Genomic DNA, 25,334 nt, shown 5'->3' with positions numbered 1-25,334 from the left:
GGCATAAGTGAGATGCAATAGGTAGCAGCTTCATTAATTACATATATTGAAAAGATTCTCAAAAATGTCAACTCGTTTTTAGTTCTGACTGAAGTCCCTGTTAAAAGCTTGAGAAACTAAGAGTTGTATGATTATCCTTTTGCTAGCAAGAGAAGAAACATAATGGTCACAGTTTAGCTATTGATTTTAATATCCATATCACTTGGGTACTCTGCAGATTATCCCAGTATATGATTTTACCTAGAAGATAAATTCTAGAGAATATGGCTTTTTAAATCAAATAATACACTCATGACAGTATCCATTAACTAAGATAATGATGCCACAAATGGAATCACCTTCAGTTATAACTTAGTGATCAGGACAAAAAATTCCAAGATGAAAAAAATTCAAAGGTTCACTTGGTAAGTATGATTATGGATGTAATATTTTATTGTTATTAAGACAACTCGAGAAGGATTATCTAGTTCACCTATCACATGATGGCATGCATGAGGTTCTTTCCTGACTTAATTTTTGTTTGCCAACCACACCATCAAGCATGGCCTTTAGTAAAAATTAAAAGCATGAAAAGGGAAACAATAATCTCCATCATCTCAGTGCTTTACATGCAGGGAAAAGGTACTGTGTTTCCCCTGTATAATACACTTAATACACTGGATTACAGGATAAAGGATCAAAATGTCACACTGGAAGAACAAATGCCTGTTTTCCTCTCTTGCTGCCAACACATGCCCAGTCTTGGTTACCAGTTCGTCCAAAACAAATGTCCTGTCACAACTTACCATTTCTGCCAGTCAAATTTTTTTAATGTTAAAAAAAATTAAATATGAGGTCTGTTAACAGGAAATGAACAGAATGAACAATTAGAACTCCTCTGCTACCATCACAGGTAACTGGAAATTAAACCAAGTATATAATGCAGCTAATGAAGTATATGTTCTGGTGGTAAAACAGGCAATTTTCACTTATTATCACATTAAAACAAGAAAAGAAACAGGGAAACGTAAATCTAATTAAAAGATCCAGAGAGATCAGATTATATGATTATGTTTAGAAAAGCCTGCATGGCGAAAAAAGATCACTGCCAAATGGTCACTGAGCCAATGACTGACCAGATGAGATACACCCCCATTAACAAAACTCTACTGCTATTCCTCTAAAATTCTTTCTGTTCTACCTTTCCGCTTTCATCTCCTAATCTTCACATTCATACTGCTAAGTTTTCAGAAATATACTGAGGTGGGCCCATAAGAGCTGCTCAGAGTTCTCCTGGTCAGCAAGCCATGCTTCTCTCACTCTAATGGAAACTTAAAATGAGCATCGAATCTCAAGCAGGCAAAGACTGACTTCAAGACAGCAGCTGGGTAGCTGGGGTATACAGGACAACTCCCGTGTCTCTGTGTTTCTTTGGAATTTTGTATAGAATGTAGTACATATATTATCTGTTTGTAAAAATAAACTTTAAAAATAATGGATTGAGGGCTTCCCTGGTGGCGCAGTGGTTGGGAGTCCACCTGCCGATGCAGGGGACGCGGGTTCGTGCCCCGGTCCGGGAGGATCCCACATGCCGCGGAGCGGCTAGGCCCGTGAGCCATGGCCGCTGAGCCTGCACGTCCGGAGCCTGTGCTCCGCAAAGAGAGAGGCCACAGCAGTGAGAGGCCCGCGTACCGCAAAAAAAAAAAAAAAAAAAAAAATAATGGATTGAAACATGATTTACTTCCTCTTCCCAGAGAGCCTTCTCCATACAATAATTCATTATCAAAAGAAAAAATCTGACTCTTGCAGTAACTGCCCTGGTTTACTAGTGTATTAAAACAAAGGTTATGTCTCTTTCTCTTGTACCATCACTTTGAATGTGAACTAAGACTAACATGCATAACATTTTCCCCCCAGAAAACTGGCAGTTCTTTTAGGAAACAGTGCCATGAAAAGAACAATGGCCTTTTAATTATAATCTCAGAAAAACTGGAGTTCCCAAGAAAGAAAGGGGTTTCTAAAGGAAGTTCTGCTTTAAAAATGGATTTATAAATAGGGTTTAAGTGAGTTTTCTCAGCACACTGGTTGATTTACAAAGAGTTGGCATCTAAGCTACAAAGGAACATATCCCATAGCATCAAAAGAAATTTTTTTTTTAATTCATCTTGCCTCCCAATTATGGTAAATTCTGTTCTTTGGAAGACTGCAATAAAACATTCCTCCTCCCCATCCCACCCCTACCCCCTGTAGACCTAATATGTATACTTTACAGATACAGATATTAAACACAAACATATACATACATACAGAAGTATGCGTGCACGTGTGTGTGTAAAATCACACTCAATACTAGACAAATTTTTCTCTGCTTTAACTACAGATTTCCCTTCAATATGACAGTTCATTGTGGACCCTTGGAGTCTGCTGAATTTTTTTTTAACGTAAGCAATTTGTGTTTTGGCTTACTTTATACTATACCTAATAGAATTGGACAAAGAGATAAAAGAGAATAATAGCTAAAACTTACTGAACACTTACTATGCCATTTACCTTCCCAGCAACTCTAAGGTAGTTGCTATCAAAATCCACCTATTACAGATAAGGAAATAGGCTTTAAAAATGAATTTATAAATAGGATTAGAGAAATTCAGTGACTTGCTTAGCCAACAAAGCTGGAAAGGGAAAATGCTTGAATACAAACTCAAGGCCTGGGGCTTCCCTGGTGGCGCGGTGGTTGGGAGTCCGCCTGCCGATGCAGGGGACATGGGTTCGTGCCCCGGTCCGGGAGGATCCCACATGCCGCGGAGTGGCTGGGCCAGTGAGCCATGGTCGCTGGGCCTGCGCGTCCGGAGCCTGTGCTCTGCAACGGGACTGCAACGGGAGAGGCCACAACAGTGAGAGGCTCGCGTACCGCAAAAAATAAAAAAAAAAAAAAACAAACTCAAGGCCTGTATCTGATTCTAATGTCTGAGTGCTAATCACTCTGCCCCCTGCATTTATAGAAGTTCCAAGAGTTGTGAACATCAAATGGGGGAAAGGGAAAGAAAAATCGGAGCTGGGGAGAATAATATAATCAAAACATTATTTCTAGGCAGATTTATACAAGGAGAAAAATGCATTCTCCTACTTTATATATTTCAGAGATAATCACATCCTAGCAGCACTTCAAAGAGGCAAGATTTACTATCCAGCTACAAAATCTGATTTATAAGCTACCCGTCTCATATGCAGCAATTCTGAGGACATAAATTTGACATTACTTTTTTTATTTTTTGGCTGTGCCCTGCAGCTTGCGGGATCTTCTTCCCTGCAAGTGGAGTCTTAACCACTGGACCACCAGGGACATCCCAGACCTCTTTTTTTTTTTTTTTTTAAGGAGCAAGCTGGAGTGGTGGGTATGATTAAAATAAAAATGATCCTGGGCTTCCCTAGTGGTGCAGTGGTTGAGAATCTGTCTGCCAATGCAGGGGACACGGGTTCGAGCCCTGGTCTGGGAAGATCCCACATGCCGTGGAGCAACTAGGCCCATGAGCCACAACTACTGAGCCTGCGTGTCTGGAGCCTGTGCTCCTCAACAAGAGAGGCTGTGATAGTGAGAGGCCCGCGCACCGTGATGAAGAGTGGCCCCCGCTTGCCGCAACTAGAGAAAGCCCTCGCACAGAAACGAAGACCCAACACACCCAAAAAAAAAAAAAAAATGATCCTGCGGGGCTTCCTTGGTGGCGCAGTGGTTGGGAGGCTGCCTGCCGATGCAGGGGACACGGGTTCGTGACCCGGTCTGGGAAGATCCCACATGCCGCGGAGCGGCTGGGCCCGTGAGCCATGGCCGCTGAGCCTGCGCGTCCGGAGCCTGTGCTCCGCAACGGGAGAGGCCACAACAGTGAGAGGCCCACGTACCACAAAAAAAAAAAAATAAATAAAAAAAAAATAAAAATGATCCTGTAAAAAAAGAACTCTAGAAGGAAATCTAGATATACATTGGGAGTGGAGTATCACAGAGAGAAGCTCCTTTAGGAGAAATCTCTCACACATTTCCCTGTTCTTTTGAATGATCTCTCCAATTTCACTCATTTTCATAGCCTCAGAACCCAAGAAAGATAGCACTTCCCAATATAGTGACTTCCTCCTATTAACTATATTTAGAAGACTTTCATTTCTAGCAACGACCTTCAAGGTCAAACACTCTGAACAAACACTTCAATTTTCCCGCTCAATTTACAATCCTTTTGGCTGCTGCCCCTGAAGACTTGAATAAATTGAATGCAGTAGAATAACTGACCAAAACTCTTATAATGGAAAATAAAGGTGATTTGCATACTTTCATCCTCTTGAAAATCAGCAACAGTTCAGAATCTCACTTTCTTCTTTATGGAGTTGCCTCAAATAACACGTTAAAGCACAGGGCATTTATTCTAAGCATGTTTCAGTCATTATCATCTCCTTAAGAACAAAATGACTGGACTTCCCTGGTGGCACAGTGGTTAAGAATCCGCCTGCCAATGCAGGGGACACGGGTTCGATCCCTGGTCCAGGAAGACTCCACATGCCGCGGAGCAACTAAGCCCATGCGCCACAACTACTGAGCTTGTGCTCTAGAGCCCTCGAGCCACAACTATTGAGCCCGTGTGCTGCAACTACTGAAGCCCACACACCACAACTACTGAGCCCACATGCCACAACTGCTGAAGCCCCCGTGCCTAGAGCCCATGCTCCGCAACGAGAGAAGCCACCGCGGGCTTCCCTGGTGGCGCAGTGGTTGGGAGTCTGCCTGCTAATGCAGGGGACACGGGTTCGAGCCCTGGTCTGGGAGGATCCCACATGCCGCGGGGCAACTGGGCCCGTGAACCACAACTACTGAGCCTGCACGTCTGGAGCTTGTGCTCTGCAACAGGAGAGGCCACGATGGTGAGAGGCCCGCGCACCGCGATGAAGAGTGGCCCCCACTTGCCACAACTAGAGAAAGCCCTCGCACAGAAACAAAGACCCAACACAGCAAAAATAAATTAATTAATAAAAAAAAAAAAAAGAGAAGCCACCGCAATGGGAAGCCCACGCACTGCAACAAAGAGTAGCCCCCGCTCACCGCAACTAGAGAAGGCCTGCGTGCAGCAACGAAGACCTAACGCAGCCAATATATATAAATAAAAATTTTAAAATGCATTGTTAAAAAAAGAAAGAATACAATGACTATACAGTACCAGTTAATTTTACAGTCATGCTTTAATCCAAGACACTGTCCAGACTGCCAACTAATAATATACTGACTACATACGACATTCTGTAATGTTCCGTTTTTTTCCCCATCTTCTTTCCCAGAATGAGGAAGCTAAGTGAACGCATCTACCTAGTGGAGTCAACACATACCGTTAACAGCAAGAGAGTCTGAATATCTGGTAACAAGTAAGATTTAAAAATTAGACTCAATAAAACTCATTACTTAGTTAAGGGGCTTACATAAGTAGCTTAAGATGTTTTGATGAAATGCGAATATTCACAAAGCTAAAACACTACAAATAAATATCTACAAATGGACAAAAGGCACTCCTAAGAAGCCAAGAGTTACTTGGCCCACCAGCCCTAAAATCACACAACAGCATGCTGCAAAATGAACAAAACAAAAATTTTATTATTACACCATTATCTCCCTTTTGAGAGTAAGTAATCCCCTGCCAGATTAGAGCCTTGAGATCATTTTAAAAGGGACACTAAGAAATGAATAAGCCGTGATCTTTCGGTACACTACTGAATTACTATGTACAACAGGTCCAGTTTTCAGGAAGTTGCCTACGAAAACTGCTTTAGGCATATCCTTGAACAATTCTCTTTTAAAAGTAATCCTGCAATGATGTGTTAAGTAATATTGTAAATAGATTTACTTCATTTGTAGATAAGCTGCCCTCAGAATCACCCTAAAAAATAATGTCTGGCTTTAAATAATGTATACAAAAGAATTAAATATCTTTGGGACTTCCCTGGTGACACAGTGGTTAAGAATCTGCCTGCCAATGCAGGGGACATGGGTTTGACCCCTGGTTCGGGAAGGTCCCACATGCCGCGGAGCAACTAAGCCCGTGTGACACAACTACTGAGCCTACGCTCTAGAGCCTGCGTGCCATAACTACTGAAACCCGTGAGACCAGAGCCCGTGCTCTGCAACAAGAGAAGCCAATGCAATGAGAAACCCGCACACCGCAAGGAAGAGTAGCCCCTGCTCACCGCAACTAGAGAGAGCCCGCACACAGCAACGAAGACACACACAGTGAAAAATAAATAAATAAAATTATAAAAAATAAAAACAGCTTTAGTTAAAAAAGAATTAAATACTTTTAAAAAATAAATTTGCCGTTGAAATATTAACCCTTCTAAAATCATTAATAACCAGCACCACGATCACTATACAATAAAGAAACGTTTGTTATTATTAAGGGCTTACTCTATACCAGGTTCACTATTAAGTGCTTTGCAAGCCCTCTTTTATTTTTCACAACGATCCAATGATAGAGGCACTGTTTATAATCTCCATTTTGTAGACGAGGATACTGAGACGTTTAGGGAGACCACCAAGCTAAGAATGGCAGACCAGGATACAAATCCAAGTCTGGTTGGTTTCAGAGCCTGAGTTTTAACCCTCATGTGTTAGTACTGGAGTGAAAAAAAAAAAAAGTTCACAGTTACAAAGCGCTTTTCTGTTTTTGAGATACTTTCATAAAGAGTGAGTCAACTCTTTATAAAAGGAAGTGATTAAATGCAATTTGGTATGCTGGATTGAATCCTGGAATAGCAAAAGGATATTTGTGTTGAAACAGGTGAAATAAAGTCTGTACTTCAGTTTATAGTGATGTACCAACGCCAATTTCTTAGTTTTGACAAAGGTACCATGGTTATGTAAGATGTTAACATCAAGTAAAACTGTGTGAAGATAGGTATATGAGAACTTTCTGTACGGTTTGTGCAACTTTTCTCTAAATCTAAAAACCCGCCCCCAAAATGAGATTAAAAAAAAAAAAAACACCTAAGTTAGTAATAACTGATAAAATGAAAACTGATGATTAAAATTCCTAAGGTGAGAATACACATTAAAAGATCTCCACAAAGTTTATCATAAAGGAAAACAAAAATTGTTTCCTTCCTCTGCAAGAATTTAAAAACCAAAAAGCACTGAGATGGGCACTTGCCCTTATAACAGAGCAGCCTCCAACGATTCCACTTACTCAACACTCTGATCCTGCAGAAATTACCAGCAACTCATCTTTTAGTACCAAATACAACATTACTTACTTGGGGCAACCAGACACAGACTGAGTGAACATGTTACCTCCTACATCATTCTTACCCAGTGCCTACCACATACTGACACTCTCACACATGCCTAAAATTCTACCAGCTCTGGTACTCCTTTACGGACGCTGGGCATGAAGAACATCACGCATTTTTAATTTCACTTCTGTATAATATTTTAATTTTATAACTTCTTCTATTTACTGATATATATTTAGGGATAACAGAATTCATATAATTAAAGTACTAAATTAAATGAAGTCGTTAATAGATGATCTAACGTTGCCCACGAGAACAAACATATTCTGACAAAAATCCTTCTCAAATTTACAAAGTGATCTAGAGAGACTTCAGTTTTCCAGCATTTATCATCTCAGACTGACAGCAAACCACCACAAACCTTCTAAAGCCTAAATAGAAATAACAATAATCATAAAGTACGTCACGTTAGATTTGTTTCTCAAGAATAGCTGTCATTTATTAAGCATTTACTATATGTCAGGCATTATTTAAGTTTTTAAAACAAATTAGTCCTTCATGTTGTTGTAGGGGGCTCCCTGTGCACTGCAGGATGTTTAAAGTATCCTTGAACTCTACCTACTAGATGCCAGTAGCAACCTTCCCATCAGTTGTGACAACCAAAAGTGTTTCCTGACAATGCCAACTGTCTCCCAGGAAGCAAAATCGCCCCCAGTTGAGAACCACTGTGGCTTCTACATGCTGGCTAGCACATGGATAAAATACATACTTTTGTGAATTGGTTCAGCCACTATGGAGAACAGTATGGAGGTTCCTTAAAAAACTACAAATAGAATTACCATATGACCCAGCAATCCCACTACTGGGCATATACCCTGAGAAAACCAAAATTCAAAAAGAGTCATGTACCAAAATGTTCATTGCAGCTCTATTTACAATAGCCCGGAGATGGAAACAACCTAAGCGCCCATCATCGGATGAATGGATAAAGAAGATGTGGCACATATACACAATGGAATATTGCTCAGCCTTAAAAAGAAATGAAATTGAGCTATTTGTAATGAGACGGATAGACCTAGAGTCTGTCATACAGAGTGAAGTAAGTCAGAAAGAAAAAGACAAATACCGTATGCTAACACATATATATGGAATTTAAGGGAAAAAAAATGTCATGAAGAACCTAGGGGTAAGACAGGAATAAAGACGCAGACCTACTGGAGAACGGACTTGAGGATATGGGGAGGGGGAAGGGTGAGTTTTGACAGGGCGAGAGAGAGTCATGGACATATACACACTAACAAACGTAGTAAGGTAGATAGCTGGGGGGAAGCAGCCGCAAGGCACAGGGATATTAGCTCGGTGCTTTGTGACAGCCTGGAGGGGTGGGATGGGGAGAGTGGGAGGGAGGGAGACGCAAGAGGGAAGACATATGGGAACATATGTATATGTATAGCTGATTCACTTTGTTATAAAGCAGAAACTAACACACCATTGTAAAGCAATTATACCCCAATAAAGATGTTTTAAAAAAAAAATACATACTTTTTCTGAGAAAAAAATGTTACTTTTCATAAAACAGCTCTCCAAAATAAGTTCGTATTAAAAGAAGCTGGCAGTAACTAGAACCGTTGCTAAAGGCCACACCGGGCCAAGTTCTGAGAGCATGCTGCTTGTGCAGAAAAACCCTCAATAAACGAAATATGTTTCTGGGGTTTTTTTTGTTTTGTTTTTTTAACTAATTCAGTAGTCTGTGCTTTGGCAGACAGGACAGAGCAATGGAAGAAGGGCATTCCCAGGGGCAGTTCTCGGAGAGATGGTAGAACTCAGAAGGCTTAGAAGACAAGATCAAAGGGGCTAAGGCACTGAGCCAAAGGATTTAGGAGACCTGAGCTCACAAACAAAAAGCAAGGTACGTGTGGTGGGGCTGTCAAGAGAGTCTCTGGAGTGGCAGATTCTGGTGTAAACATTAACTGAAGTTGGAATACCTCAAAATGCCTCTATGAGAGAAAAGGAAAACTGCAGTAAGGAGGGAAAATCCTAATGCATGGGCAAAAGCTAGTGAATTATCACTATCACCCAAAAGTGTATCTTTCTTGCAAATGTCAATTTAGTGAGACAGAATTTTCAAAACTCTGATTATTTGTGAAGAAATCATAGCTATTTTCCTCTCGTGCCAAAGTGCTTCCTCATTCAGAATACGTTTACGTTCAAAATAATGGACTAATAAATCTGTGTCTGGAAATAAGTTTAGCTTTCATTCCCTCAGAAAGATTTTACCATATGAACCTGTATAGCTATCAAAGGGGTCAGAACCCTTTAAATTAATATTGTAGCAATAATGTTAACCTTTTCCTAATGTCTACTTCATAATCACGGCAGCAGCAGCCATCACTTCATGAACTCTCATAAGCCAGGCACTTTCACAGATGCTTTTTATGCAAGAGCTCAATTAATACTCCTAACGACTCTCTAAGTTGGTACCTCTCACTCTACAGAAGAGGAAACAGACTCAGGGAGGTTAACCTAGGACTTAACAGTGAGAATTTTTTTACTTCAAACTATCTTTTCTCTTTCAAATAGTATTTCACGGAAAGTCAGTTTTAACTAAAGTTAACATATACACGCTACTATATAAAAGAGAGATAACCAACAAGGACCTACTGTATAGCACAGAGAACTATACTCAATATTTTATAATAACCTATGAGGAAAAAGAATTTAAAAAAATTTTTATTAAAAAATAAAAATATTGGGCTTCCCTGGTGGCGCAGTGGTTGAGAGTCCGCCTGCCGATGCAGGGGACACGGGTTTGTGCCCCGGTCCGGGAAGATTCCACATGCCGCAGAGCGGCTGGGACCGTGAGCCATGGCCGCTGAGCCTACGCGTCTGGAGCCTGTGCTCCGCAACGGGAGAGGCCACAACAGTGAGAGGCCCGCGTACCGCACAAAAAAAAAAAATTAACCTAGAAAAATTAAAAAATAAAACAGAAAAGCAACAGGATTTACTGTATAACACGGGGACAATATTCAATATCTTGTAATAATCTATAATGGAAAATAGTCTGAAAATACATATATATAAAAAACAGAATCACTTTGCTGTGCATGTGAAACTAACACAATATTGTAAATCAACTATACTTCAATTAAAAAAAAAAACACCCTTGTATTTTAGTACTTGGTTTTCAGCTCAGAAACATGTAGGGTGTGAGACAGACAATCTGTGGGACACACGTAAGTCATGCTTCACATAGCTAACCTATGGCTCAATGTCCCAAAGATAAAATTTATTTCAAACGTGCTTTTTAAAGGGACCCATTTTAAGTACTGCTCTCTTACAAACGCAGGAACATATTACCATTGGATTTGAATCTGCTATGAGATCCCGCAGAGTCCAGAAATCCCTGATCTTCCACCATTTGGGCATTGATGTCATGGAGTTTTGCCACACAGACTGCTGCTCTCTTCCGAACATAGGGATCTTCATCCTTTATGCACTTGCGGAGGGACTCACAGAGATATTCTGTAATCTTGTCCACCTGGATGCAACCCATGGTTCTGACTGCCAAGGCCCGAATCAGAGGATTGGGATCTTCACAGTGCTATAAAAAACAATCATTGACAACTACAGGTGTACATAAACCAGAAAACTAAACAGTCTGGTTTATATAAGCAACAAAAGAATATTTAATTAATGTAGGCTTCCAGTTTCATTTCACATCAGAACCCACATCTCCCATACGATTCCTTTCCTAAGTACAACAGTTGCCTATTTAAGAGTTTAGGCTAGGAATTCATTTAACTGCTTTACATACACAATGAAGAAATGCCCTATAGGATTCATTCCAGAGCTGATAGCTGGTGCTACCATCCCCATGGCTGTTGTTGGACCTGCATTAAAAGCAGAAAAGGGCTTTGGGCTTGTATTCTGGTACAGGATAAAATCAGAAATTGGGGCTTCCCTGGTGGCGCAGTGGTTGAGAGTCCGCCTGCCGATGCAGGGGACACAGGTTCGTGCCCCGGTCCGGGAAGATCCCACATGCCGCGGAGCGGCTGGGCCCGTGAGCCATGGCCGCTGAGCCTGCGCATCCGGAGCCTGTGCTCCGCAACGGGAGAGGCCACAGATGAGAGGCCCGCGTACCGCAAAAACAACAACAACCACCACAAAAAATCAGGAATTGGAAAGATACGTCCCACTCCACAAATATTAAGCAGGGAGAAAAGAGGGCTGGATATCTGGGGCCTACAGCCAAGAAAGCAAAGGAGAATCTAGAAGCTGGTTTGGGCCCAACGTAAGTTCCTTGCACGAAGCAGCAGAGAGGGCCCTCTGAAATCCTGATTAACATACATTCTCCTTTCCTAGCAAGTGCCTCCAAATACAGTACAAATAGAACACTTACCAAGAAAGAACACCCCTTAAGTTGCCCTATATTAAAAAATTTCTTTAAACATTATAAACCTATGCACATGCTAACTTCCAAAAAATGTAAACTAAATTCTTTCCAATGATATCATCCATCTATGAATCACCAGACAGAAAGAATGTAATGTCACAATGATCCTGTACATTGTAGCTAAACACAGAAAAAAACAAAAATTCCATGAGAAGGAAGAAAGCATGTTTATTTTCCAAAACAATTTAATAGAAGCTAATTTTAGAAATGCTGTCTGATTTTTGCTTTTAATGTAGACTAAATTCCAGGCAGAGGAAAAAGAAGTAAACAAAACAAAACAAAAATCCTAATAAGAACAACCTTATTACTGTGTTCATCAAATCTAATGATAGGAGATTTCTGACTGGATATCCAATAATATTAAGGACTTTCTTTAATGATCAGCTGATTAAATGAGTTTTTCATTCTTAAGATGTTTGGGATTTGCTTTAAAATCATCCAGGAGGAGAGGAGGTGGGGGTCAGGAAAGCATGTATGGAGAGTTAAATTAAACAAAACTGGCCATAGGTTGGTAACTACTGAAACTACAAGGTAGATATTTAGGAATTTATTATACTATTCCCTCAACCTGAAAATGTTTGAAAATTTCCACAATAACAAAAAAGTTAATCAACTATTGTAAGACCTATTCAATAAAACAAAATTAAAAGGCAGCTCCTGTAGTTTCCACCACGTCTGAACCATAAGCATAATTTCTACAAAGATAAAAGAGGTAAAACCCCAGGTTACTGACACTACAATGATATGCCCAACCTTTGTCAGCCTTGGAAGATAAAACAGGTTTCACCTGGCTTTCTTCTCCCACATGGCAAGGATGCACCAAGCCCAGCTGACAGAAGGCTCACCATATGGTCTGAACTGGAAGACAAACTCTGGCATACAGAATGCTTAAATCATGAATATTCCTACTCAATGGCCAATACTTCTCTAGAGGCCCTCTTTTGGAACAGAGGTTGCTTATTTGCAATGCAGACACTAACCACATCAAGAGACACTTCTGAAAAGGTTTTCTGAGGTAGAAGAGACTGTTCTTGAGTCCTTGGGAAAAAGTTACCTTCACAAAGCTGCTGACATCCATGATGGCCATGTCTGGCTGACTCTTGGCATAGTTCATCAAGTAGAGATACACGAGCTTCTTTAGTTCCAGGTTGTCAGTCTGCATACAATTCACTATATCTGGAAAGAGACAGCTGAGAAAAGAGGAAGGGAAAGCGAACAGATGTTGGTGCCAGGCTGTTGGACAGAACACAAAGAAACAGCCTTAATTTAAAAAGTGATTCGATGTGAGCACAAATGTCCACTAGTGATAATACTTACCACAGAAATGAATTACTAAAGAATTTATAATAATAGTCCCAAGAAGATGTCTAAAAATAGATTTTAAAAAAACATTTTACTATGAAAATTTTCAGATTAGAGACAGCAGTTTAATGAACCCATGTATCCATCACCCAGCTGCAAACAAATATTGATACATACCCGATCTTGTTTCATACACAACCTCAACCTACTCGCCTTCCCCCAGTCCCTACCCCATCTAGTTGCTCTAAACAATTTCTAAACAAATCCTGCACATAGATTTCATATATAATATTTTAGTGTATATCTTTACAAACTTTTTTAAAAAATCACTGTCACACAAAAAAATTAACCATAATTTTTCATATCAATTCTTTGCAGTTCGAAGCACTACAGTTGTTATGCTTTTTAATGCACATATTCTTCCATCCCTGACCAGTGGGAACTTATTTGATTAGTTTCCTTATTAAAACAGTTCTCAGATAATTAGGACCTTTGTTCAAAATTTTAACCATTTTCAGAAAATGAAACAGTTCTAAACGTGTGTGCCATGTACACATTTAGATTCTATTGTATATATACACCCATGAAGGAAGTGACCAGTAACAGGTATTGGGACTCAGATCCTAGGTTAGAATCCTGGCTACATTACCACTAGCTGTATGACTTCGGGATTATTCTTTAGCCTCTCCAAGTATACACTGCTTGATCTCTAACATGAAATAACTTCTGATTCAGAATAACCTCTAGTTCAGAAGATATGAGGACTATAAAAATCATTGTAAGTAAAAGCATCTGTCCCTGTGCCTGACACAGAGTGCACTTAAATTTAAACTTCCCTTTTCTTAATGACATTAGGAAGGTCATCATTAGCCTTAGGACCTTCTCAGATGTTTGAGTTCCTACACCTTACATCCACCACTAGATGCTGAAATTTACTTGGCATTCTTGCACTCATCCATTTCTTATCAGCAGCATTTGACCCAACTAATAAATGGAAAATCAATGCATTTCATATTAACATAAATATTTTAAAGTAAAAATCTACCTATTTTACTTATTTTCTTAAATTAAGATGACATTGTTTTAATTTTTGCCAATCTCTTTAATGTCTACTTTAAACAAAAACAGCTGGATTCTCACACATGTTCCTGCATTCAACCTGTTGTAGAATGTTGTTTAGCTGAAGTGTAAGAAGAAAATCCATTTGCATACATGTATATAAATTGGAAAATGGAGGAGTATTTTAATAGCTTTTTCATATAACTGGATGTTCTTCTTTGATACATTAAAGCTAGACAAATGGTTGTTTTTCTTTTTGTTTTTAGTCCACAAATGGTAGTTTCTTAAAAGTTAGGTACAATATGGAATCTGAAACCATATCAATAAACTTTCTGTACTTGGTTGCATTAAAATCCATTCATTTATCACTTATTTTGAATGGATATTTTACCCATGCATAATTTTGTGATGTATGCACTGGTCATTTGGAAAATATTGGTTCAATGAGTTATGCAGATCTTCTCTATGGTGGCATATTTCATTATACAGCAGCAAGTAATCACAGTCATTAATTTCACCACCAATCTCATCAGAAAAATCTCTAAGTATTGGGAAGCTATCAAGCTCACGATGGGAGATACAAGTTTTCCAATACTCTAATTTTTACTTTAAAGTCGGAATTTATCTACTGTCAAATTTTTTCCCTTGAAGTGACAGGTTCACTTTGTTCATTTTTTATAAAATGTCTCCCAAATACTGAAGTCTGATTAACTATAGTTCTGTCTGTCAATCTTTCTTTCACAAAGAAATGGTGTTCCCAAGTCAAACAATTGTGCAAGGGCTTTTTTTTCAAGTCAACCGTCACACTTTGCTATGCAGAAGTACTTTATGCCTAATTCCTATTTCATCACACAGAATATTAAAAAGACCTGAACTCAAGGTTCAAGGTTTACTGAAATAAATTTTTAGTGCTTCATGCAGGACAGTCCTAAGTGAAACTGCCCTTTTTTCCTGCAAGCACATGACGGTGAAGAATACAATGACTACTTTTACAGTTTGGCACCACTGCCTTAATTCACACTAAGGCACCAGCCATGCAAATGTCAACACAGTGAAAAGGGTAAACAACACCTAAGTATTATTACAAGAATAGCTTTGACTTCATGGATTTCATGGAAAGGATCTCGGGAATCCTCAGGGGCCTGCAGACAATCCTTATTTATTTCCAAATGGCCTTCCTAAATTACAGGAAAAAAGGGAGGAAAAACAAAAAAGACCCTTTGGATTTTGTTACCACTGATTTTCATCTTGAATTCGGCAGTTAAAGGCAGAGTTGTAAAGTTGAGGGCACTGGCTTGAGCCAATTAAAGTATACATGGGCTTCTGCCTCTCAGTATATTTTTATCATCTTCTAAAACTACCTCAGCAACAGATTTGTAACTGTGTCAGCTCTCAGGAGGTTTTATGCTAGATTTGTATGCAAGTGAAATCAAACTCGTTTCACTCAAAAAAAAAAAAACTAAGTCACAGAGTTAATATAAAAGCAACTACACTTCCCGATGTTTCCAGTGGGACAAACTCATTCTTATACGTTCTGACTGTAATAGCTTTAAATAAAAAGCAGTAGGGCTTCCCTGGTGGCGCAGTGGTTGAGAATCTGCCTGCCAAGGCAGGGGACACGGGTTCGAGCCCTGGTCTGGGAAGATCCCACATGTCGCGGAGCAACTGGGCCCATGCGTCACAACTACTGAGCCTGCGCGTCTGGAGCCTGTGCTCCACAACAAGAAAGGCTGTGAGAGTGAGAGGCCCGCGCACCGTGGTGAAGAGTGGCCCCCGCTTGCCACAACTAGAGAAAGCCCTCGCACAGAAACGAAGACCCAACACAGCCATAAATAAATAAATAGATTTAAATCATGTGGGCTTCTAAGAAGACCTCTGCTTTAAAAAAAAAAAAAAAAAAAGGCAGTAAAAGCCATAGAGTAAGAGTCTAAAATGAGCAAAGCAGAAGAGATTACCCTTACCTAACATCTTTCCCCACAGTCATAGCAGCAATCACTTTCTTCACAGCCTCCTTCCTCTTTTCTTTCTTTTCATTGTTGAGTTCAGCCTTTAATTCAAAGATTTCTCCTAAAAGACAACAAACGGGTGAGGTCCCAGGATCAGAGAACTAGAGCAGAACACTGTACTATATAGCAAGCAACACAACAGATGACCAGTGGCAGGGCTGCAACTGAAATAAGATTATTTAAAAATTACAGGATAGGTACAGTTCAAATCCCTAGAATATTAACCAACCCATTGACAAGGATGCTATTTTGGGGTTATCGCCAGAGAGGAAGGTGTAAGCCAGATCTCAGGAAGCACAGAAGTGGGAAAAAGGAAAGATATCTCATGATATCTTACTACGATGGGGAGAGAACGGCATCTGAGGGATGATCTCCTGTCAGAATTTCTAAGTCCTGGGAAAAAAATAAATGCAGGCAGCAAACAGGTTCACAAATCAATGTTTTCAAACCAGAAGAGACTCCTCATTCACCTACTCTCAACTCCACAAACAACTGAGGCTCAAAGGTCACTAAGTGAGCGAGTGACAGAGCTGGCCTTAGAACTGTTTCTCCCGACTCTTTAATCCAGTGTTTCTCAACGTTGGCTACACACTATTACCCGGGAAGTATCTAGAAATGCCAATGCTCAGGCTCCACTCTGGACCAAATAAATCAGAGTGTCAAGGAGTAGAACTCCTACGTTCATATTTTTTAAAGTTTCCTCAAGTGATTCTAATGTATAATCAGGGTTGAGAATCACTGCTCTAATTAGTACTTTAAGATGATAATGGGCTTTAAGGCCCTATCCTGTTCAATCAATCTAAGAACAGAAATAATAATCCTGAAGCTTCAAGAATGGTACAAACCAGAGTCATTTCTAAAGGTATAATCTTAAATGACTGACTGCTCAGGCCCTGCACCGTGAAATGCCAGGACTGTCACCACTATTTTAAGGCTCAGGCTCACCTATCTTCAGAAAGCTGTAGCTGAAATAAGAAAAAAGGTTAACCACCCTCAACTGGTTTTAAAAGAAAGAAGAAAATATACTATAAGACCACGAAAAAGAAGTTGACTACTGTCACGTCAACTTTCAATCCACAGAACTGCCTCATTTTCTTCCACCTTTATGACTGTTCTTGATGTTCACTTTAACCTCGTTCACCAGTATAGAAATACTGGGGGCAGCAAACTAGGTGATCTGCTGAAGCCTCTAATGGGAAGGATGAACTGGCAAGAAGCACTGAAGTTGAGCACTAAAAAAGCCTGTTACATCAAAATCCATCGCTAACAAAGCAAACAAACTGTTACAAAAATCACCCTTTTATTTGACAGCTGCAAAAATAGCACAGACAGAAAAGCTGGGCCCTTTAAAGAGTCACTCTCCTCTTCTCCAAGTCCTCTGCTGCCAAATCCAGCTCTTACGGTTCCCATCATTTACTTCTGAAAACAGTAAAGGACAAGCAGCACGGTTTCAGAAAATCTGAATTGTGCATAGCAGCAGGAGCTGAAGAATCAAAACAGGATATAACTGAAATTATTCCAACTCCAACAGCATAAATTTAAAGAATATGCACCAGTGGCAGTTCTGGTGGGTGTTACAGGAAGTAAAAGGAACACAGTCTATCCATTTTTTAAAATGTGGTATTTACCCAGCCATGATTCATCTGTAAGTCTCAAACCTTTATAAAAATCCCTGAATTAAAAAAAGGTTACCAGGACTCATTATAAGTGAAGGTTTGAAAAATCAGGTGAGTTTTAAAATTACATCTTTTTGTGTTATTATAGAAACATCTTGGTCATCAAAGATGTTTGTAACACAAAATGTTAACAGAAGAAATAAATACATTTCAGAATGATAAGAGAGTAAGAAAAAAAGCTGAAAATGAATGACAAGGGGCTAAATGCTTTTGTACGCTATAAGCAGTAAAAACAGCAAGAAGTTGGGTGGAGCCAAGGAGGAGCACGGAGGCAAGGTATCTCATACATACTACAGCTTTATTAAATTCTTATCTTTTCCCCCTCCTTTTCCCCTGACTCAAATCTACCAAGCATTGCTAGCAGCTAGCAAGAGTTCTCAATCTCGGCTACACATCAGAAAATTCTGGGGAGCTTTTAAAAAAACCCCACGTCTAGGCCATATCCCACACCAAAGAAATCAGGATATCTGCAGGGGTAGGACTGGACATCACCTATTGTCTTTTACTTCACTGGGCAATTCCAATGTGCAGGCAAGGCTGAAAGCCATGGACTAGTAGCTAATGTAATTAAGCAACTCTCTATGGTGTTTTCTGTATTATAATAGAAGTTTACCCTTAAATAACTCCAAACGACAGAAATATGCTTGTGCTTTCTAGAAAATTTTCTGGTGCTCCAGGCCACTATGTGTGCCCTCCCATTTTCTTTTCCTTTTGAAATCATTTTAATCTTAAAGAAAAGTTGCAAAATTCCCCATCTGCTAACATTATGCCACATTTGCTTTATCGTACTTTTTATATATTTATACATTTTTTTCTGATTCATCGAAGAAGTAAACTGTAGACATCATGTCTCTTTAGCTCTAAATATGTCAGTGTATAACTTCTAAGAACAAGGAATTATGTTACATAGCTATAATACAATGATGAAAATCAGGAAGTTTAACAGTGATATACTGTCATTATCTAATCTATAAACCTTATTCAAAGATCTTGATAAAGTCTTTTATAGTACTTTTACCCCCATCCTCCTTGGGCCAGGATCCAATGCAGGATCATGCATTACGCTTACTGTCATGTCTCTTTAGTCTCCTTTAATCTGAAACAGCTGCTCAGCCTTTGTCTTTCATGATAATGACATTTTTTAAAAGTACAGGCCAGTCATTTTATAGAACACCCTCAGCTGTCATGGGTGTTCCCTCATGATTACACTGAGATTATGCCTTTTGGCAGCCATAATTCAGAAATGATGGTATGAAATCATCGTGTGTGGAAGGGTAAGAAAATATCAAATTTCCATGCATTGTTTTGCATAATCATTTTTTGTTAAAAATTTTAAAAATCATGTATTAATACATGCATAGAAAAGACTGAGGATACATACCGAGTTCCCATCAGGAACAGGAATAGGGAGGGAGGGAACTTTCATTTTGACTTTTTATTGCTGTATTGCTTTAGTATTACTCCTTGTAATAAAATGTTTATTTCCAAGTAAAAAATAAAAGAATTTGGCGCAACTACTATGGAAAACAGTATGGAGGTTCCTTAAAAAACTAGAGTTACCATATGATCCAACAAACCCACTCTTGGGTATATATCCAGAGAAAATTCTAATTCGAAAAGATACATGCACCCCAACGTTCACAGCAGCACTATTTACAATAGTCAGGACATGGAAGCAACCTAATTGTCCATCCACAGATGAATGGATAAAGAAGATATGGTTTACATATACTATGGAGTATTATTCAGCCATAAAAAAGAATGAAATACTGCCATTTTCAGGAACATGGATGGACCCAGAGATTACCATACTAAGTGAAGTAAGTCAGACAAAGAAAGACAAATATATGGTATCACTTATACGTGGAATCTAAAAAATGATACAAATGGACTTATTTACAAAACAGAAACACTCACAGACACAGAAAATAAACTTATGGTTACCAAACAGGAGGGGAGGAAGGGATAAATCAGGACCTTGGGATTAGCAGATACAAACTAGTATGTATTAAATAAACGACAAGGTCCTACTGTATAGCACAGGGAACTATATTCAATATCTTGTAATAACCTATAATGGGAAAGAATCTGAAAAAGAATATATATATGTATACATAGACACACACACAGACACACATATAGACACACACACACACGTGAATCACTTTGCTGTGCACCAGAAATGAACACAACATTGTAAACCAATTACACTCGATTTTTTTAAAAAAGAGAAAAGAAATGTGCTTCTTCCCTTTACCCTCCTCAGATCTATCAATCTTCAATGGATCAATCTTGGATCTCTTCCTTTCACTAAAACCTTCAAGTCAAAATGATGTGCACCACAGCCGTATCTTTAAAAACCCATACTTTAATAATTTACTCAATACACTTTTCTGTAGGATATCCCCAATGAGATGGCCCAAGACATACATGTCTGAAGAGGTCAGGAGCATTCTATGGAACAACCTTACACCACAACTTTTGAAGAATCTTCAAAAAGGGCTGTGATCAGGTTCTCTTACTTACCTTTTTTATTGGTTGTGAAGTATTTGGAGGCAGTCATGGTTGTGGATCTTTCATGTGCACCTACAGCAAGAGAAGACAATTCCTTTAACCAAGTTATTTATGTCCAGCAAGGCATTCAACTAATTTTAAGATCATTTATATACAAGAAGTTCTGCATTCAGAAAGTATCTTCATCCTTACCACCATCACTGGTGATCCAAAGAGACGCAAGGATAATTAAGAATGTAATCCTTGCCTCAAAAGCTAATTGGAACAAAATCCAAAGGCCTAATGGAATAGAGTGATAATCTGAACCTATCATAGTTTTATGATTTTATCCACAATTATCTCCTCAGAGCCTCCAAGACCTAAAGCTACATCTTTTTACAAATACGTCTTCAGTTAGTCACTCCAATATTTAAAATAAGGAAAAGTTTGTTTCAAAAGATCTCCCCATTACTTTCCGTTAAAGCAAATCTGATTTACTTCCCTGCCTCAAGAGGGAGTCACTCTAAGACATATATTCTGAAACAGAGTAAAACTGAAAGAGAAAAACATTTTATCAACCTCTTCACCATTACATGCAACTGTCAATAAAAGGAATTTCTTTCAGAAAAAAGAGAAAAGCCTAGATTAGTAGGACAATACTCTTTCATGACAAACACCTAGAGGCAAACATCTAGAGAGGTGTTATGCATGGATTTTTTTTTAATTATGGTTTTCATATTTCCAACAACCTACAATTCCCCCAAGTATTCCCCAAAATAAAAAATATCAGTTTACAGTTAAAAACAATGCAAAAAACTGAGTTATTTGTTCAGTCACACTGAGTGCTAAAGAGGATCAGAACTGGTGTTAAAACTTAAAAGAACATGGATCCCAGCTTCAATTTAACTTTTCTGTTCCAATTTCCAGAATTAATCCAGTTGACATAAGGCTCCATTGGTAAAACGAAAACAGCATGGACTGATCACATTTCTCCCCAAATAATGAGACAATGTTTTCTGATTTGAGAAACCCTAAGATTTTGTCCAATGTACTTGACTTCTTTAAATACATTAAAACTTTCTTTTAATAATATTCCTGCTGCACTCAAAAATGAGTATCTTCTGGGATTTCCCTGGTGGCACAGTGGTTAAGACTCTGCGCTCCCAAAGCAGGTGGCCCAGGTTCGATCCCTGGTCTGACTAGATCCCACATGTGTGCCGCAACTAAGAGTTCGCATGACACAACTAAGGAGCCAGCGAGCCTCAACTAAGGAGCCCGCCTGCCACAACTAAGACCTGACACAACCAAATAAATAAATTTTTAAAAAAATGATTATCTTCTTACTGACCACCATCATTAATAATACTTATCACCAAATTTTGGACAGATGCCCTGGCACCTACTCATTATTTTCTGGTCAAAACAACATGAGTGATAATGTATTTGGCAAACTTGAGCGATAATACCTCCACAAACAATGGTAATTATGGATCTGAGAAAAAAGACCTAAGCACTCAACAAATCAATGCAGTTAAGGAAAAAAGCCAGAAAATCATAAAATAATGAAAAAAGGTTGGCTCAAATTTGTTCTCTAAAATGTACTACTTGGACTATTTAAGGGAAATTAGACTCATCTGTTATCTTTCCAAGGAGCTGCTTAATGTTTATAGTACTGATCCTTATACAATAGTGCTTTTAGGTTGTACAAGAATTTCACTGAATTTACCTTGTTAGAAGAAGTGAGCTAGAACTCACACAAATCATTATAGAATACAGAAATTTCTGATTTGACACTATTTGTTATAACTTAAAGTGAGCCTGTAACAGAGGCTTGTCTTATGTAGTATTTTCATAATGTCTTTTCTAGCTAAAATTCAAAGAATTATAATCTTTTAATTCATTTCATCACTTAATCCATTCACAGTGTAAACTAAACGTGAAGTAGGCAAACTGAAGAAAGGAGTCCTTCACATAAAAGACCTGGAATAGGGACTTCCCTGGTGGTGCAGTGGTTAAGGATCCGCCTGCCAATGCAGGGAATGTGGGTTTGAGCCCTGGTCCAGGAAGATTCCACATGCCACGGAGCAATTAAGCCCGTGTGCCACAACTACTGAGCCTGTGAGCCACAACTACTGAGCCCACATGCCACAACTACTGAAGCCCACAAGCCTAGAGCCCGTGCTCCGCAACAAGAGAAGCCACTGCAATGAGAAGCCCACACACACCGCAACTAGAGAAAGCCCACGCACAACAACGAAGACCCAACACAGCCATAAATTAATTAATTAATTAATAAAAAAAAAAGACCTGGAATAAATGTGAAGTTATCATCTAAGAACTTATATATACAAAGAGGAAAACCAGTATACAGAAATGATTACAGTACTAGAGCCTGACAGGAGGGCCACAGCTCAAGGCCATTATGGTCTATCCAGGATGTTGTTACACCACTCTAATCCTTTGGGATCATCAAAAGTTAAAACTTGCTTAACATTTAAAGACAAAAGCTGCTTGGAATTTCTCACTGTTTCTTTGAAAAAGAGCCCCCAAATCGTTCTGTTTTCTAAAGCTCTCATACACATTCACATATATTAAATTTTTAACAGAAAATTTCAGCACAATCTGTTAAACATTAAATTAACCTCGTCTTAAATCGTACCTTTATTAGTGACCCACACATTTCATTACTTCCCCTAACAAATTTCATCATCGAGGACTAGATTTCTGTCCTTTTACATTGTGAGCACTAAGTTCTTAACTAGAGAATAATGTACCAGCCTACAAAATTTCAGGGAAGAGGAGAGAGTCAAGTACATGATCTTAGACCCTAAATTAAGAACCCCTGCTTTTCAAGAGAAAGGAGAAACACACCACTCTCTTATCTCGCACTGTCCTACACAACAGTAATGAAATATCCCTTATACATATTGGCAGAGCAACATTTTATCATGTCAGTTCCTGACTTAAGCCAAAAGAAACTCCCCCCAAATAAAAATAAACCAGCCTAAACAAAAACAAATGAGAAGAGTCGGGGTTGCACAACACTGTGAATGTACCAAACGCCACCAAACTGCTCACTCTAAAATGGTTAATTTTATGTCATGTGAATTTCACCTCAAAAAATTGTATATGCATTTTTTGGCTGCGTTGAGTCTTCATTGCTGCACGTGGGCTTTCTCCAGTTGTGGCGAGCGGGGGCTACTCTGCGTTGCTGTGCGTGGGCTTCATTAGTTGCAGGATGCAGGCTCAGCAGTTGCAGCACATGGGCCCCAGAGCACGTGGGCTTCAACAGCTGCAACGCGTGGGGTCAGTAGTTGTGGCGCACGGGCTTAGTTGCTCCGTGGCATGTGGAATCTTCCCAGACCAGGGATCAAACCCCATGTCCCCTGCACTGGCAGGCGGATTCTTAACCACTGCACCACCAGGGAAGTCCCTGTATATATTTTTAAATGAGACACTGTTTCTTTGTTTTTGTTGTTGTTGTTTTTTAATGAGACACTCTTAATCACACACCAGAGATGAATATGGTCAGATTCTCTAAAACATAGGATGGTGAAAACTGTTGTCTGGGGCTTCCCTGGTGGCGCAGTGGTTGAGAGTCCGCCTGCCTATGCAGGGGACACGGGTTCGTGCCCCGGTCCGGGAGGATCCCACATGCCGCGGAGCGGCTGGGCCCGTGAGCCATGGCCGCTGAGCCTGCACATCCGGAGCCTGTGCTCCGCAACGGGAGAGGCCACAACAGTGAGAGGTCTGTGTACCGCAAAAAAAACCCAAAAAAACAAAAAAAACCTGTCGTCTGCTTTAGAAGCCAAAGAAAAAGCAGCCAAGACAGAGTTCAAAGAATAAGTCAAGTATTTGCTGAAGGAGCCTCAAAAATCAAGTTCCTTCTGGGAGCTGGGGGGGAATTTATTCCTCAGGAGAGTCCCAGGGCAAAGCCAAGCCATCATGGAGCTGGAATTCACACTACCTTTTTACCAGATCAAACTAGAGAAGTCATCGGCTGTTCTGAGGACCTGAGGTATGACCTCAGGACATTGTTAAAAAATAATAATAATGCTGCCACAGTCAAAAGCACAATCAGTCTAACTTTCCTAGCCCAGACTATGATGTCACTGCATTTCAGAAAAGGTCTCCCTGTACAGGATTATACATCTAGATTTAACATAACCTAGTTTCTACTAAATATAGCTTGTAAAAGTCCCTTCTCAACTATTCCTCCCTCCTTCCGGTGCCCGTAAAGAGACTAAGGCCAGAAAAAAATTAATAGGGTCTTAATTTCAAATGGCTCTCTGGGAAATGGCAGCTAAATTAGAGTTGGCGAGGCCACTAAATCCCCTCTTCGCATAAAGTAGGACTTTACACAGTTGGTGCTAGTAGGGAAAAAGTGAACAGTTGACCAAATTATAAAGCAGAAAGGTCATCTCAGCAATCTTTCATTATAAGGGTGAGAGGTGCTAATCAGATATTTCAATAATGCAAAGACAATGGCATCTTCAGGTATCATTTATTGCCTAAGAAATGACAGCAGACAACTCATTACAACAGACACACCTGAAATTTCCATTTAAAAATGACCACAAAATAATATGTTAATATTATCCGGTAAGAAAAAAGCTCAAAAGTTTTACATCCAATTCTTAACTGAAATAAACTCTGGAAAACTTACGCCTGGAAGGAGAGAAAAGAAGGAAGAAAGGAAAATGCGTCCTACCTGATTCGTTCCCTGTTCAGCTTGGTTCGTAATATTTTAAAATATGGGTGTGTCAAAGAAGAAAAAGAAAAGATGGAAGAACTGGACTTTCTTGAGTCTCTTAAGTCACAGAACGTTAGCTTTGTATTACCTTTACCACCCAATTTTCAGTGAGGCTATTTCAGAACACACTATACTTTCTGCTTCTTTGGGAGTTTAAAACTACTAAGGTACCTGCAAACAGTTCTCATCTTACCACCACGCTTAGTCATCATTGGAATGTGTCACACGTTTTCTTGTACAGCTGCATCTCCTTCATCTGCTGCTTTCTATTATGACTCTGTAAGTGTACCCTGAGGCTAAGCGACAGAATTCTACCAGGGAGGTGATTAATAATTTAAATCGTTCCTCACTGAGAC

The 25,334-nt window shown here is 39.4% G+C and overlaps 1 protein-coding gene across 1 annotated transcript in view; it reads right to left on the bottom strand.

Annotated features, from left to right (window-relative positions):
- LOC136139131 (AP-2 complex subunit beta-like) overlaps positions 1-20,295 on the bottom strand; it is a 45,795-nt gene extending 25,500 nt beyond the window's left edge. Inside the window, 5 exon segments of the mRNA XM_065898027.1 lie at positions 10,594-10,627; positions 10,629-10,837; positions 12,744-12,879; positions 16,012-16,117; positions 20,259-20,295. Coding sequence (XP_065754099.1) covers positions 10,594-10,627; positions 10,629-10,837; positions 12,744-12,879; positions 16,012-16,117; positions 20,259-20,295 — 522 coding nt within the window.
- Between the last annotated feature and the right edge of the window lie 5,039 nt (positions 20,296-25,334).

This window comes from Phocoena phocoena, chromosome 19, assembly GCF_963924675.1.
Source record: "Phocoena phocoena chromosome 19, mPhoPho1.1, whole genome shotgun sequence".
NCBI classification, from domain to species: domain Eukaryota; kingdom Metazoa; phylum Chordata; class Mammalia; order Artiodactyla; family Phocoenidae; genus Phocoena; species Phocoena phocoena.
Note: the sequence above shows the minus strand (reverse complement) of the source record. Positions and strands in the feature narration are given on the sequence as shown.